The 15,533-nt window shown below is 37.4% G+C and overlaps 1 protein-coding gene across 2 annotated transcripts in view; it reads left to right on the top strand.

Moving 5' to 3' along the window:
- Positions 1-13,296, top strand: part of stx8 (syntaxin 8) — a 184,129-nt gene extending 170,833 nt beyond the window's left edge. For both annotated transcript variants that reach the window (XM_073026020.1, XM_073026023.1), the window contains exon 8: positions 12,077-13,296. In XM_073026020.1, the coding sequence (XP_072882121.1) occupies positions 12,077-12,144 (68 nt within the window). In that variant the 3' untranslated portion in view covers positions 12,145-13,296. The remainder of the gene's footprint in view (positions 1-12,076) is intronic.
- Positions 13,297-15,533: the final 2,237 nt, after the last annotated feature.

The raw sequence follows: 15,533 nt of genomic DNA, 5'->3' as shown, positions 1-15,533 counted from the left end.
GCTTCTCTATGAAAACTGGATGAATCTGTGGTAAAATGTTACTTATCAGTTCTGAAACTCAGCATACTGTTTACCAAGCAGTGTAATGTTACACCACAGTTAATATTAAATGCTATTACACAATTTTGCTTCAGAGCTCCTAAAGGTAGTGCTGAGTAGAAAACTGCATGTTAAAGCCTGTAACCTTTACAATTTGAGGTCCTATTTATAATCGTGTTGCTGTTCAGGGACCAAGCTCTTCTCATGGTAAGGGTCAAGGGCCATTTTGTCCATCAAAACCAATTTCACACATGCCTTAACAGCTGGTTAAAAACCACAAATTTCAGAAGCTGTGGACAGGTCCTAAATCCATATAAAGAAAATGATTTGTCAAGAAAAATTGCACAACATGCTTCAATTAAGAACAAGAGATTCTGGAGATGCTGGTAACAGACATTAAATAATGGAAGAATTCAGCAGGTCAGGCAGCATCTATGGTGAGAAATAAACAGTTGATGTTTTGGGCTGAGATACTTCAGGACTGGATACTTCAATTGAGTATAGAATCAAAACTTCTGTTCATGCTAGTAGCGTTCTGGTAGTATTTTAACTTAAGATTGAGCTCTTAAGGATTCTGTGCTTTTCATCAAGAGTGCTCCAGTTTCCTCCCACAGTCCAAAGATGTACTAGTTGGTAGGTTAATTGGTCATTCCAAATTGTCCCATGATTAGGCTAGAATTAAATCGGGGAATTACTGGGCAGCAAAGCAAGAAGGGCGTATTCCATGCTGTATCTCAATAAATAAGTAAAAGTTTGTGGCCGACCTACCTCAACTCAATTTTTCTGCACTATCCCCATATTCCTTGCATCCTTAACATTCAAAAATTTGTTGATCTGGGATGGTATTAAGCCCTTATCTGCACATTTTAAAATAGTTAGTTGTTTATTATTATGGATAAAAACTTTACTGCTTGGCCTGGCAACTTATTTCATCATCAGAAGCAGCATTCTGGGCAGGAAGATCTAGGAGGAGATCTGAAGCTTAGCGAAGCTACGAAAGGCAGACAAAACACAAGCATGGGAGGTATTTTGTGCATCCTTAGCTCATCCTATCATAAAGCATATAAAATCTTTAAACCTTCATGCCTCTGGCATGCATGCTTTGGTGTATATATATATATATAGTACTGATATACATATATTAGATGATGTAATTTGCTGGTTATTTTGGTGTCAACCTGACTGAAAAACATCTGTAATTATGCCTTTATATATTCACTGTGATGCCTGTTGATAAGCTATTAACTTGCATTAAATATTTTGCAGCTAACATGGGCTTGGATATTTATGTGACTTCACATGAATACAGTTGCACTTCATAAGAAAATCAAGTAGCATTGCATGTTCAGGTTTATCAAGTCTGGATTATTAACCAGTGATCAATCTGTATCAGGTTTATTAGTCCCTTACTATAAGAAACACGATACCACAGGTTCAAAATAATTCCATAAAATAATACAAAGACTACACTGAAAGAGAATAAGAAGACAGGGTGTTTGGAAAGGCCATGAGTGTATTCATAAAAATTCATAGTTAGAGCAACACACAAGGAGACCATTCAGCCCACTGGGTTTGTGCCAGCTCCAAGGGGAGTTATGTCAATAGTTTCATTTCAGCTTTCCTGGTTTCCCTGTGCCCCTGCAACCAATTTCCCCTCACTTCCATTTTTTTTTTGCCATTGGTCTACAACAAGGAGGGACTTTCAATAACCGATGAATATACCAGCACATCTTTGGGATCAGAGGTGGAGAGGGTTAGTAACTTTAAAGTTCTGGCTGTCACTATTGTGGAGGACCTATCCTGGACCCATTGTATAAATGTAATTGTAAAGAAATCACGGCAGCACCTCCATTTCCTTTGGAGGCTGCAGAGGCTCGGCCTGTCATCAAAAACCGTGGCAAACTTCGATAGATGTGAGGCGGAAAGTGTATTGACAGGCTGCATAAAGCCTACAGATGGTAGTAGATTTGGCCCAGTTCATCATGGCTAAAGCCCTCCCAACCATTGAGCACATCTATATGAAACATTGTTGTAGCAAAACAGCATCCGTCATCAAAGATCCTCACCACCCAGGTCATGCTCTTTTCTTGCTGCTGACATCAGACAGCAGGTACAGGTGCCTCAGGACTCACATCACCAGGTTCAAGAACATTTACTACCCCTCAACCATCAGGCTCATGAACAAAGAGGGGTTCCCAGAACCAATGATCTCAGTTTAAGGACTCTTTATCTTGTTATTGCATGCTCTGTTTATTTATTGTTATGTATTTATAGTTCTATTTACACTGTTTGTTGTCTTCTATGCTCTTGCTCTTCCATTGATCCTGTTGATCTGTAGATCTGCTTTAGCATTCATATATCTTTTAACCACTGTCTTGATCATTGCCTTATCTCCACTACCCTCTTGTATTGATAAATCCCAAGTTTAAATGCCTTCAAGTTGAAGAAATTTCTTCTCATTTCTGTCCTTATTTTGAGACTGTGATCCCTGGTTCTCGGGACTCTTTCCAAGGGAAAATGCCAACATTGCTTCTACCCTGTCAATTTCCTTTCAATCAGACTCCCTCTCATCATTGCTAAATTCTTAACTCATTAATTCTTAGAACTCTCTGTAGGTCAAACTGCCCATCCCAGGAATAAATTTAGTCATATTTGCTGTGTAACAAGTTTATCCCTATCTTGGGTAGGAAATCAGACAATGTATTCCAGGTGAGATCACTCCAGTGCTCTATATAATTGCACTAAGATGTCCATTCTCCTGAAGTAAAGGCTGATTTAACCTGGGTTTTCCTAATTACTTGGTTTGCCTGCCTGGTAAGTTTCATGTACAAGGACACCTAGTTCCCAACACTACAGGGACTACATTTCATATTGTTTCTATTTTTTCAATCAAAGTGGATCATCTCACATTTTCATACATCATTTTCACTAGCCATATTTGTGTCTATTCATGTAGAATGCCAAAGAAGCTTCTCTGCGTCCTCACACAATCCTTCATGCTTCTCAGCTCAGCATCATCAGCAGACTTGGATATGTTATGGTTGGGCCCCTCATTCATAGATTCTGAATGGTCTGTAATAAACAACCTCACCAATCAGACTCCTATACTTCTTTCTGTCTAGTACCTAATTCTCAGTTCATGTGTTCTAATTTTGTTTCAAGGCCTCTTGAATGAGACTTCATCAAAGTCCGCCTGAAAGTCCATATATACCACATTCACTGGCTTCCTCTTAACTATTCTACTGATGAATTCATGTTATGTCGGCCCATTTGCATTAATTCATGTTAGTTATCTTGTTAATTAATCCCCTGTTACCACTTCATTGACAGAAGATTCCAACATGTTTCGTACCACTGATGTAATCTCTGGTTTTCCCCTCGTTCCATTCTTGTAACCTTCCAATCTGGGGAACCATCTAAGGCTACATCCACACTAGACAGGATAATTTTGAAAACGCCGGTTTCGCGGAAAAACGATAGGCGTCCACACTAAGCGTTTTTAAAAATACCTCCATCCACATTGAAATGGATATTTCAGTGACTCTCCTCCTACTGCGCATGCGCAGGACACATCTACCGAAAACAAGTGACATGTTTGGTGTCGAATCCCGCTGTGAAATACGGTGCGTGTTTGTTCAGTAACAGACTAGAAAAACTTAAATGACGGGCAGCTGTTGGCTTTCACGCAGGAGGATTTTGTTCATGTTAACTTCCTGCAGGTCCTTATTCGCTCTGGAGCTGTAGTTTTTCAATACTTTCAGGAGGTTTTGTGTCATCTTCCTAATCTTTCATTTGGAAGTTACTAATATAATTATGTTGTTCTGGATCAGAGTTGAAAGAAAACTAAAGGCTTCCTCATTAAGAACAAGAGAATCACCAGACAGTATCCATAGATTGAAATTTAGAGATAATATTTCTAATTGATGATTTACTTCCATGGTCTTTGACACATTATTTCTGATCATAATATGCTTAGTTGTTACAACCTTAATCCCCTCCCCTTGTTAAAGCTCTGCTCAAGTAGAATGTGGTATCCAAGGAAAATGATGCGGGAGACATATCAATTTTAGGTTATGCAAAGGCTAACAGTAAACAGTGATAATTAAATAATGGCAGTTGTTTCACATGACCAAGATTCCGAATGCTTATTGAAGTGCCGTAACCAGCTGGTCCACTTAACATGTTACAGTAGCACCTTCATAGTTGATGGAAAGTGGCTGCAGGAATTTGTGTCGATTGTGAAATTCGGCCTAATTTTGTGTCATCATTCAGCTTGTTCAATATGGAGTTTCAGTCAGTGAATAAACAAAGGTATTCAATTTTACTGAAGCTGCATGATTTGTTTTCTGTTGGCAAAACTGCTTTTATTTTGAAATGTTTTGTAAAATGGAGACCACTTCAGTCTTGATGTCTTTGACAAATTACTGCCTGTTATTTTGAACAGAATGGAAGGAGAAGTGGGCGGGTGTTGGAAGGAATAAACAGTTTGAACTCTATTAGTGGAAGGTGTAAGAACTCAACAATGGTGGCACAATTTTTTATTTTATATAACACAGACCTGATTGTTTGCAATTATTCAACAAGCCCTGCTGTGTGTTGAGTGGGTGTATGATTGCATCTGTTGTGTGAGTGGGCTGATGCATTGTTTTGTTGGTCAAGAGATTTTCTTCAGTGAAATGATAAAACGACTGTTGATATCAGTGCTATATTTTGAAAAACAATTTAAAGGGAGTTGTTGCACTGCACAGAATTAACCATAAAGTAACAGGTAAAATGCAGTTATACTCAAAATGTCTCACATAGTCTTTGTCAATAAAATTATGGGATTTTTGAAGCTGTCAGAACCTTTTAGTAAAACGTATTTGCATTCTTGTCGCATCTTAATTATTTACAAGTTTGAAGTGGTTAAATGGAAATTTATAAGTTAAAGCTAGTACCAAGCTATGGATGGTATTTAAATACTCATCTGGGTGCCTTTAATGATGTATGTTTCTGCTTCCTGCTCCCTTTATGGAATAATTTCCAGACTACCACTGTTCTTTGAGTGAGAAAATGTTTCTTCAACACATCTCTAATCCTCTTTCAACAAAATCTGTGCTCCTTTGTTACTGACCATTACACTATGGGCAACAGGTCCTTCCTCTTTACTCCGTTTTATAATTATACACACCTCAAATTAATATCTTCTTATCTTTATTGTTCCAAAAAAAAATCCTTGGCCCTGCCAATTTCTTGTAACTAAAATTATCTGCTCTACTAGTTCTTTTCTTAGATCTTCTCTGCACCCTCTCAGATGCTGTCACAATTGTCCTGTACTGCAGTGACTAGAACTGCAGATAAAACTCCAGTACCATCAACTAATGTTCCACACAGTTCTAACATGATGTTCCTGCTTTGGTACTTTACACCTTCATCAATAAATGCCTTTTTAATTGTTATATTTTCTTGCCCAACTGAGAATTTCCAAATTATGATGTATATTTTTTTCAGATTTCCGTCATCCATTGTATTTTGTTTCTGGGCACTGTGCCTTTCCTGCTACCCTTGAGAATCAGTGAGAAATGCTGTTGTTTTTCTAGCCACTTTACTCTCCTCAGCTGCACTACCTCACCCTTATCTGGATTGATTTTGAACTACTATTTCACCCAGTCTTACATTGCTGCCATCTACCAATCTACATTTTCCTTGAGAATCACACTGCCAATTTTGTTATCATCAGCAAACATCCTAATCTTGGCCTCTGTTTACTTCTAGATCTGTAATGCATTCAATGAAAAGGAGCAGTCTTGTGCTGAGTTCATTGAACCTCTCAGTGAAAAGTTACGGTAAATTTGTGAAAGGAACACTAGAGCAAGAATAGTGGGATTTTTTAATTACTTTAATATCATCTGGAATACAGCCAGTATAGAAGGTACAGAATTCCTGAATAGCATACCTAACCCAATAGGAGGTGAACAATTCAGAATTTAGTTTTATTGAATAAGTGTAAGCAGGTGGAGAGAAGCAGTGGGAATGTTCCTTTGTGATAGCGGTCATCATTCAGTTAAGTCAGGTAGCTTTATGGAAGAAACAGAAATAAAGGATCTAAATTAACGGAAGAGCAGTTTTTTTTCTAAAGTGAGAACATTTTGCAGAAAATGCTCTAGAAACAGCTACTTGAAGGAAAATCAGTCCCAGTGCAAAGGAGGGCATTTAAGAATGAGATTCAAGGGATTGAGGATAAACGTATTCCCACATAGTGAAGAGTAGAAATGCCAGATCTATTGCAAATGGATGATAAGGATCAGACAAGATAGACAGGATAGAGAAGCTTATATCACACACCAAGAGCGTAGTGGTACAAAAAGCAAATTTTAAATAGATATGAAATTAAATGAAGGAAAGTGAAATCAAAGCCACTTCCTCCAGGTCAGTGAGACCAGACATAGGCTACCAGGTCATAGCCAAATGGAAGTTAGAGAAACAACATTTCCTATGCTCCTAAGCAGTCCCCAACCTGGCGGCTTGAACATCAAAATTTCAGACTTACGGGGAGCACTCCCATTAGGTTGCTAATGGTGTTCCGTTATTTAAGAAGGGTAGCAAGGACAAGCCAGGGATCTACAAGTCAGTTAGCCTGTTAGTAGTCAGGAAGTTACTGGAGGGAACTCTGAGTGAGTAGATTGTTTCTTTCTAGTTTAGGGAAATGAGAGGTGACCTCATTAGTGATCGTCTTTAATGTGAAATGCAGGGTAAAGAAGTTTGCAGCGGATGGAAAATGTGACCGTGTAGTTGAGAGTGAGGATAAAAACTTGGGAATACAGAAATCCTGAGATGGAATTCAGTCATGCAGAATGTAATCCAGGGGTGTATGAGGAAATGCATTTGTATAGTTGCGCAAAGAAGAAATATACAATGAATTGGACATTTATTGGAAAAAAGGAATTTCTTTCTCAAGGAGAATCGGTTGATGTTGTGTACTTGAATTTTCAGAAGGCCTTTGAAAAGGTGCCACACAAGAGGCTGCTTTACAAGCTACGAGCCCATGGTATTACAAGAATGATTCTAGCATGGACAAAGTCGTGGTTGATTGACAGGAGGCAAAGAGTGGGAATAAAGGGAGGCTTTTCTAGTTGGCTGGCAGTGTCTAGTGGTGTTCCATAGGGGTCTGTGTTAGGACCGATTCTTTCTATGTTATATGTCAATGATTTGGATGATGGAATTGATGGCTTTGTTGCTAAGCTTTCAGACAATATGAACACAGGTGGAGGGGCCGGTAGTTTTAGGAGGTAGAGAGGCTACAAAAGGACTTAGATTAGGAGAATGGGCAAAGAAGTGGCAGATGGAATACAGTGTTGGAAAGTGTATGGTCATGCACTTTGGTAAAATAAATTAACGAGTTGACTATTTTCTAAATAGTGAGAAAATGCAAAAAAACTGAGGCACAAGGAGACTTTGGAGTCCTTGTACAGGATTCCCTAAAGGTTATTTTACAGTTTGAGTCTGTGGAGAGGAAGGCAAATGTGATATTTGCATTCATTTCAAGAGGATTGAAATATAAAAGCAAGGTTGTAATGCCAAGACTTTATAAAGCACTGGTGAGGCCTCACTTGGAGTACTGTGAGCAGTTTTAGGCCCCTGATCTTAGAAAGAATTTGCTGAAACTTGGGAAGGTTCAAAGGAGGTACACAAAAATGATTCCAGGATTCAGTGGCTTGTCATATGAAGAGCGTTTGATGGCTTTGGGCATGTATTCATTACAGTTCAAAAGAATGAGTGGAGACCTCATTGAAACCTGTTGAATGGTGAAAAGAAAGGAGGTTCACAAAAATGATTCCAGGATTCAGTGGCTTGTCATATGAAGAGCATTTGATGGCTCTGGGCCTGTATTCATTAGAGTTCAGAAGAATGAGTGGAGACCTCATTGAAACGTATTGAATGGTGAAAAGCCTTGATAGTGTGGACGTGGAGAGGATGTTACCTATGGTGGAAGAGTCTAAGACCAAAGGACACAGCCTCAGAATACAGGGGTATCCTTTTAGGACAGAGATGAGGAGGAATTTCTTTAGCCAGAGAGTGGTGAATCTGTGGAATTCTTTACCACAAGAAGCTGTGAAGGTCAAGTCTTTATGTATGTTTAAGGCAGAGGTTGATAGATTCTTGATTGGTCAGGGCATGAAGGGATACAGGGAGAAGGCAGGGGATTGGGGCTGAGCGGGAAAATGGATCAGCCATGATAAAATGGTGGAGCAGACTCAGTGGGCCAGAAGGCCTAATTCTGCTCCTGTATCTTATGCTCTGATGGACATTGAAAGGTGTGAAGCCACTGAGGGAACTTGGAATATAAGTTCACAGATCAGAAAGTAGCTGAATACTGTAATTGAAACTTGACTTTTTACTGATTGATAGTGATCAGCAGAGACTTTATTCAGTATGGGACTTGCCTAGAGCAGATATCCATACAAGACTACTATAAAGGATAATGGAGAATCTTGAGCAAGCTTTAATGTTAAGTTCTGTGGCGTTGCAAATTACACATTGCTTTCAACCAGCAGTTTTGTAGGTTATGTGTCTCACTCCTTTGCTGGTTTCAAGACACCCTGTGCAATGCATCTTTGACAGAGTATGGTGTGCCGTGCTTTCAGCCAGTTAATTCTGTGAAGCACAAGGCAAGGCTATTGGGAGTTTTGACCATAGTGCTAGTGATTTTATGAAGGGTAATTGATAAGTTTGTCGCCTAAGGTAGAAGGAGTCAATTTTAGAAAACATAGCACATTTTCCTACATTTACACACTTAGTTCAGCGGTTGTGGAGCATACGGATCCCTTCTTTGTTGAAGTTGGTGTCTTAGACCTCCAGAAGTGGTCCACAGCATGGGGTGATTGATAAGTTTGTGGCCTAAGGAAGAAGGATATGAGTTATTAACTTCAAACTTTCTGCATTTTCACTCAGAGTTGAACTGCACATGCATGTAACGAGAGCAGTATAAATCACCTCCTTCTACCTCATGCCACGAACTTATCAATCACCCCTGCTGTGGACCACTTCTACAAAAAAGGGATCCGTATGCTCCACGACCGCTGACTCAGTGTGTGTACATGCGGAGGGGACTATGTTGAAAAATAAATGTGCTAGGTTTTCTAAAATTGACTCCTTCTACCCTAGGCCACAAATGTGTCAATCACCCCTCGTATTACCTTTGGAGTATTGTATTGGTAGAAAATACAAAATGTCGAAAAAAAAGGCAGTTTCTTGGATCCACTTTCCAAAGAAAAGTGATTCTGTAAACCTTGTACCTGATTGTCTAAGATACTGTCACAATCCCATTTAATTTTGCTTTACGTTTCAGTATCAGAGTGCCTTACCTTTGCTGTTCTGTTACTGGTTTAACCCACCAACAGTGGCTTTTTGTGTATTGGCCAAATGGTATGAGTGAGCTGTAATTCAATTGTTCTCCTCTGCTGAACCCTCACTCTGTTGATAACCTATAGTGCTTGTACTTTTAATGACAGTGGTATTTGTTTACTACAGATTTTGTTCTATTTGACAGTTTTGCTTATCATCACTTTGACCTCAGATCACAAAATAACCAAAACATGGCGTAAAAGGCAGTACCTTAGATAACTTTCTGCTTTTTTGATAGACGTTTTCACACATTTACTCTCAGTGTGCAGCCAACCCATTGCTTCCAGCTTTGTCTTCATCTTTTCATTATGCAAGTTTATTTAGAAAGACCAGGTGCGCCTTTATTTTCATCCTTTTTTGTCTTTTTCAGATGGATGACATGTTTGTGCAACATTTTGCCTGAACGTTTGAATGCCTGCATTTCAAATACCTAAAATAGTCGGTATTGATTGCACAAATTTAAGTGTATAAGCTATACACATCAGTTCACATTTCTAAAACAGAAATCAGGCAAATTTAAAATATTTTGCAGCGATTAATTAAACTATATTTTGGGTTCTTCATTCTCCCCCCCCCCCCCACCATCTTTGCTTAAATCTTCTAGAAGTTTTCACAGTTCTGGGAAATTCTGTCTGGCGTCAAGCAGCGCAATAATAGGAATAAGCTTCATATTTTTTCCAGAGTTAATTGAGGGAAAAAAATCACAAAACCCTTTTCAGTTTTTATTCTAAATTAGAATATAGAACACAATAGCACAAGACAGGCCATTCGGCCCACAATGTTGTAGCCCTAGAGAAAAAGTCCCTGGCTGTCCATTCTATTTACACCTCTATCGAGTCACCTTTCATCCTCCTTTGCTCCAAAGACAACAGTCCTAGCTCACTCAACCTAAGATATGCTATCTAATTCAGGCAGCATCCTGGTAAGTCGAAATCTCCTCTGCACCCTTTCCAAAATTTCTACATCCTTACTATAATGACTGACCAGAACTGAGCACAATAGTATGTTAGAGATTTTTTTGGAATGTGCAGGAGAAGAAGGGGGGGTGGGGGTGGAAATCACCTACTATCACCAATCTGCATCAGATTGGTGTTCCTGATGCTCCTTCCAATTCATGTATTTTAGACCCTCCACAACCCAAGGATGTGTGAAAGATCAAATCAAACCCTCAGATGGACTCTGATGCTTAACTTGCAAGCAGAAATTCTTCACTGAGCAAGGTGATGGGAGGAAGACAGGGAAGAGGACAGAAGCAAATTTGGGAAGGGGTTTCTCAGAAACAGGGCAGCGTTAGAGCATTAGGGAAGGAGGGTGAGGAATTATATTCAACTCGGAAAGAAACAAACGTTTGGATATGAAGGAAGTCAAGACATGATAACAATCATTCTTCCTCACTCTTCCCTAGGTGTTTAAACCAGGATACATCAACTTAGTACTTAATCAGTATTTTGGTGCTTATTTCCAATATTCATTGATTGTTTATTTTCCAGTTTGATAGGGTTGAGAGCAGTGTGAGAAGACTGTACAGACCATACTGGATGTGCAGGATCAAATCCACCAAATTAAGATACATTTTTGATATATAAATAGTCTTTTCTAGGTTCTAATATATGCTGCATACATTTTCCTTTTTGGCAACATTACTCATCTGTTGCTTCACAGTGGGTTACAAAATAACCAAATCAAGACATGAACGAGCAGTTATTCACTTTACTCTGAGCCACGGGCAGTTATTTTCACATTCTGTCTCTGTTTATGGATGGAATTGCCAATTCCCTCATATAAAAGAGACGAGCTCTTAAAATGAAGTACCATCAAGATGGCTTTGTGATGCATGTTGCCAACATCAGCAGAGCTTTCCAACTTAGTCATCTAAAAGTGTATTTTTTTGCTCACGTAAATAAATTTTCTATGAATTTTAGAATTTTCTTCCTTTAATGATATTTAAAGACTTCACAAATCCTTGTGAAGTTAATTTGCTGATACAGTCTATTTCATACATGCAAAATGTTATAACTTGAGTACCAATATTTATAAATGTCTCAGAGGCATAAAAGATGTTTATGCAATTCCAGTACAACTAAATGGAAACTTTGCATACAAAATCATTTAATCACATAGATATTTTAACTGAGAAAACAAAAGACATGATTAATTCTTCCTGGTTTCCAATACACATACATTACAAATGACATAATTGCTTTCAACTTTGCAGTGTTCATTTTGCACAATTTGAAAATATCCAGTTTGACTGCTTTCATCAGTTAGCCAAATTTATTATGTTTATGATACACTGTCAAGGGGGATTCTCCAAATAAGAACAAACGTTATAAATTGAGGTTATTGTGAGTTGAACATGCTGAGGAAAATAATTGTAACAATAATAATTGCCGCCATTAATGAAATGGCCAAAATTTATATTTACATTTTGATTTGACAACCCAAGACATCTGTTGTCAAAGGCTTGTTGCATGCTTATATGTAAAGTTGGAAATCAGTTAAAATATGAAAACAAGCTCAACCTCTGTTTTTTTACAGACATTGTGATAGCAATAACTGATTCCAGCCGGTTTCCTGAATTGTATTACTGCTCTTGAAACCAAGCATCTACTGTTGAATATTGTAAATGTGAATTGTTTTATTTTTATTGTAGGGATGCTGGTGGTTATTGTATTGTTGTTGATTGCCATTGTCGTGGTTGCCGTGTGGCCAGTAAAGTAATCAAGCGAAAATGGCGCAAACAAGACTCTTCAATGAATATGGACTGGATGGTAAAACTGGAACACGTGTTCTTCTTCAGACCACCAGAGCAAGTTTGAAATAAGTTTTCTTATTCAAGCAATAGAGAACGTTTCAATGTGTTTGATTAATATGCTTCCCTTACAATTATTTAATACTCAAGATAGACAATTAAAGCCAAAACATAACTCAATTATTCCATTACTTGCAGTATGATTTTCAATTCAAATTAAGATCCTGCCTTAAATTCAGAAATGATACTTCTAACTCTTGAGTAGTATAATATCCAAGGGGTGTAAATAATGCCTTTGATTTATCTTATTGACTGCATAATTTCAGTTTGTATTTTACTCCTCCTAATATATATAGGGATACCCAGAACTTTAGTACTTTACAATTGATTTCCTTTGCCAAAGCTAAACCATTGAAAGTATGTTCAATGTTCAAATAAAATACATCACATTTCTGACATGTTCCTAAATGAGAATTATAAACATTTTTACTACTGCGCTCTGTTGTTCTGTTAACTTGGTTCTCCCATTCTTTTATATTATATTTCTGATTGTAATTTTATTACCTAAATGAGAATGTGTATGATCATCTAAAATGCTTCAGTGACCTTGTTAAATAAGGCAGCTTTTACTCACTCACACGATTACTCTATTTTCCCAGGAAAAATGCTTTTCTCAGTGCCTGCAGGGTCAGCGAAGGGGCTCCTAGTAGGGCACGGGGAGTGTGTGCTAACTCACTGCCTGTAAACAGTGTTACTGTTCACACGCCTTTGTGAAATTGAAACTTGGAACAAATTGCTTTCAGTGTGGAAATTCCAATCTAACAAAATAGCAATTAGAAACCATTTCCTTATAATTTCATGCAGTTGTGTACTTCATACATTGTGTATGATTTTATGCAATCATTTAGTAAAAGTATTCAGAATATGGTGTATGAATAAATATTGTCCAACTCTTTTAGCTTGTGTCTTATGTGTAATTGGTAACTTTTTTTTCATTGTGGTCAAATTTAAAATTTGAAGATCACCAGTCTTAATACCTAGGACCACCATAGTCTTATTTTCTTCATGTTAAAGAGAGTTTCTACTGTGTGTTCAAGGTAATAAAACCACATTTTTATGTATCCATGTCTTTTGAAATCTTTTGCTCTCTGCATGTATCATTTTTAATATAAAAAAGTGACAAATTCTGCAAAATTCCCTTGCATCAAAATAAACCCAAGCAGCTTTCAAAATGCTTGAATGATAAAGCAAACTACAGGTTTCAATCCTTCTAAGGGAATTTAAGATGATCACAGAAATGTGGCCCATCTGTTTACCTACTTAACTGCCTTCAAGGGAAAAATAACAGAAGAGCAACGATCCTCTGTGGGCTGATTCAGTCTGCTGTCAGTATATCCGCCATAGATCTGGGGAGATGTGGGCGGGGGGGGGGGGGGGTGGAGGTGAGTGGAAACTACCTTGCAAAATGCAATGAGATAACACCAATGGTTAGTCCATCATTTTGAGAGCGTACTTAACAGCCTCATTAATTCAGTTCAATTATGCAGTTTTGTTTCAGTCACCACAAATCCACATGACTGATTTTAATTTGCTTGGTGACTTTTCTATTATGTTACTGGTGTACCTTTAAGTTAAATCTGTAGTATTTATTCAATCATAATAAAGAAACAGTAATTATATTTTCCTTTCTTGTACTATGTCATCTTAGTTGTCATTTCCAGGGTCAATGTTAGACCATACTTCATTCTAAAACATAATGGGGAATTTCTGTCAATGGTGAATACAATACTTAAATGGTTACATAGATCCTTTTTTAAAATATAAGAGCAATTGTCTACTGGTATGAAATCTGAAGCATCTGTTAAATTATTTGTGATCTTTGTGAACTTCAACTGAAAATAATTGTGTAAATTTGTAATCTGTAAATAATTTTATAATCATTCTCCTATACATCATTGTAATGTGTTTTCTTGAAAAAATAGATAAGATCTATACTTATTTGTTATTTTAAATACTTAAAAATTTGTATTTTTAAAACAGATTAATTTTTATGAGGCAAAATTATACCATCATCATCCAATTCCTGAAAATTAATTGTTACTATATCATATAAATGAGGCCACCAGAGAATAGCTAATAACCAGTGACTAGTTTTGTTTCCTTATTTTCCTGGCGGAACTCCCAAAACAACATTTTGAATGTATTAAGAGCAAATTGAATTAAGTTTACTGTTTTATTAAGTAGTGGGGTCTTTGAAAATTATTGGCACCCTCTGAAACTTTTCAACCCAATAAGTTAGAAGACAAAGTGATGCATCTGTTATTTCGCGTAGTATCTATTCCATAGACATTGTTATAGCCCTAATCATGGTTGATAATTCCTCAATATCCTTACAGCATTTTTCTCTATTATTCCCATGAAGTGTGTGATTCCCATGCATGCTTGTAAGTCCAAAACTTATTGGTGGTTTATTGTTGGCAGTTCCCCAACTGCACACCAACTTTGAACTCTTCATCAACCTGTGGACTTGGCACAGTATCAACAAGACAATTCAACTAAATGCAGACGCTCATCTGTGGTGAACGTGGGTAAATATAAAGTAATTTATAACTTCTGAATTAATATACTTTGCTAAATGTTCATTGTTGTCTTAATGTGTCCTAATTGTATTACTTCTTAATAATTTTTAAATATTTTAATTCTTATGATTTGAACATCCTTTGAACATTTCATTATGATATTCATTAGCAGTCAAAATCCTTGATAGGTTTGACAGGTGACTGGAGGCACATATTAACCAGCTGTGAAAATCCCTTTCTGTTGTTCTGTGGACAGAAATTGCTCTGGTCATCTGATGAGCAAAAAGTCAGCAATGAAGGTGGATGCTCAAAGTTTACAGCGAGTTCTGGCCCAACATTTTTGAAAAGTCTACCATCATTTTTGAAAAGTCTACCATCAATACCTGGGAATATGTTTCAAATCTATTTAATATTTTTAGCTTTTTAAAATGATTATGATAACGTGACAGTATAAACTGGGACAAACATTCTTACACAATTTCCAAATAATAGTAAAGTGAGTTACCAAAACATTTAATTCATTCTGCTTACTTGAAAAAGACCAAACGTACTGAGTCAAGTTATGTACAGAAATCTGTAATGTGGCTATTCGTAACAGAAGTTGTTCACTGATAACTTAAGAAGGTTTTCTTAGTTGCATCTTTTCTAATTTTCTTTACTTACTTAGCGATTCAGCGCAGTACAGGCCCTTCTTTCTTGAGGATGAAGTCTTATGTTTGGGTTCTGTGGACTGCGATGACTAGGGTGGGTGATGGATGGATGTGAGTGCAAACTGTAAG

The sequence above is a fragment of the Hemitrygon akajei genome, chromosome 22 (assembly GCF_048418815.1).
Source record: "Hemitrygon akajei chromosome 22, sHemAka1.3, whole genome shotgun sequence".
Classification (NCBI taxonomy): Eukaryota; Metazoa; Chordata; class Chondrichthyes; order Myliobatiformes; family Dasyatidae; genus Hemitrygon; species Hemitrygon akajei.
Note: the sequence above shows the minus strand (reverse complement) of the source record. Positions and strands in the feature narration are given on the sequence as shown.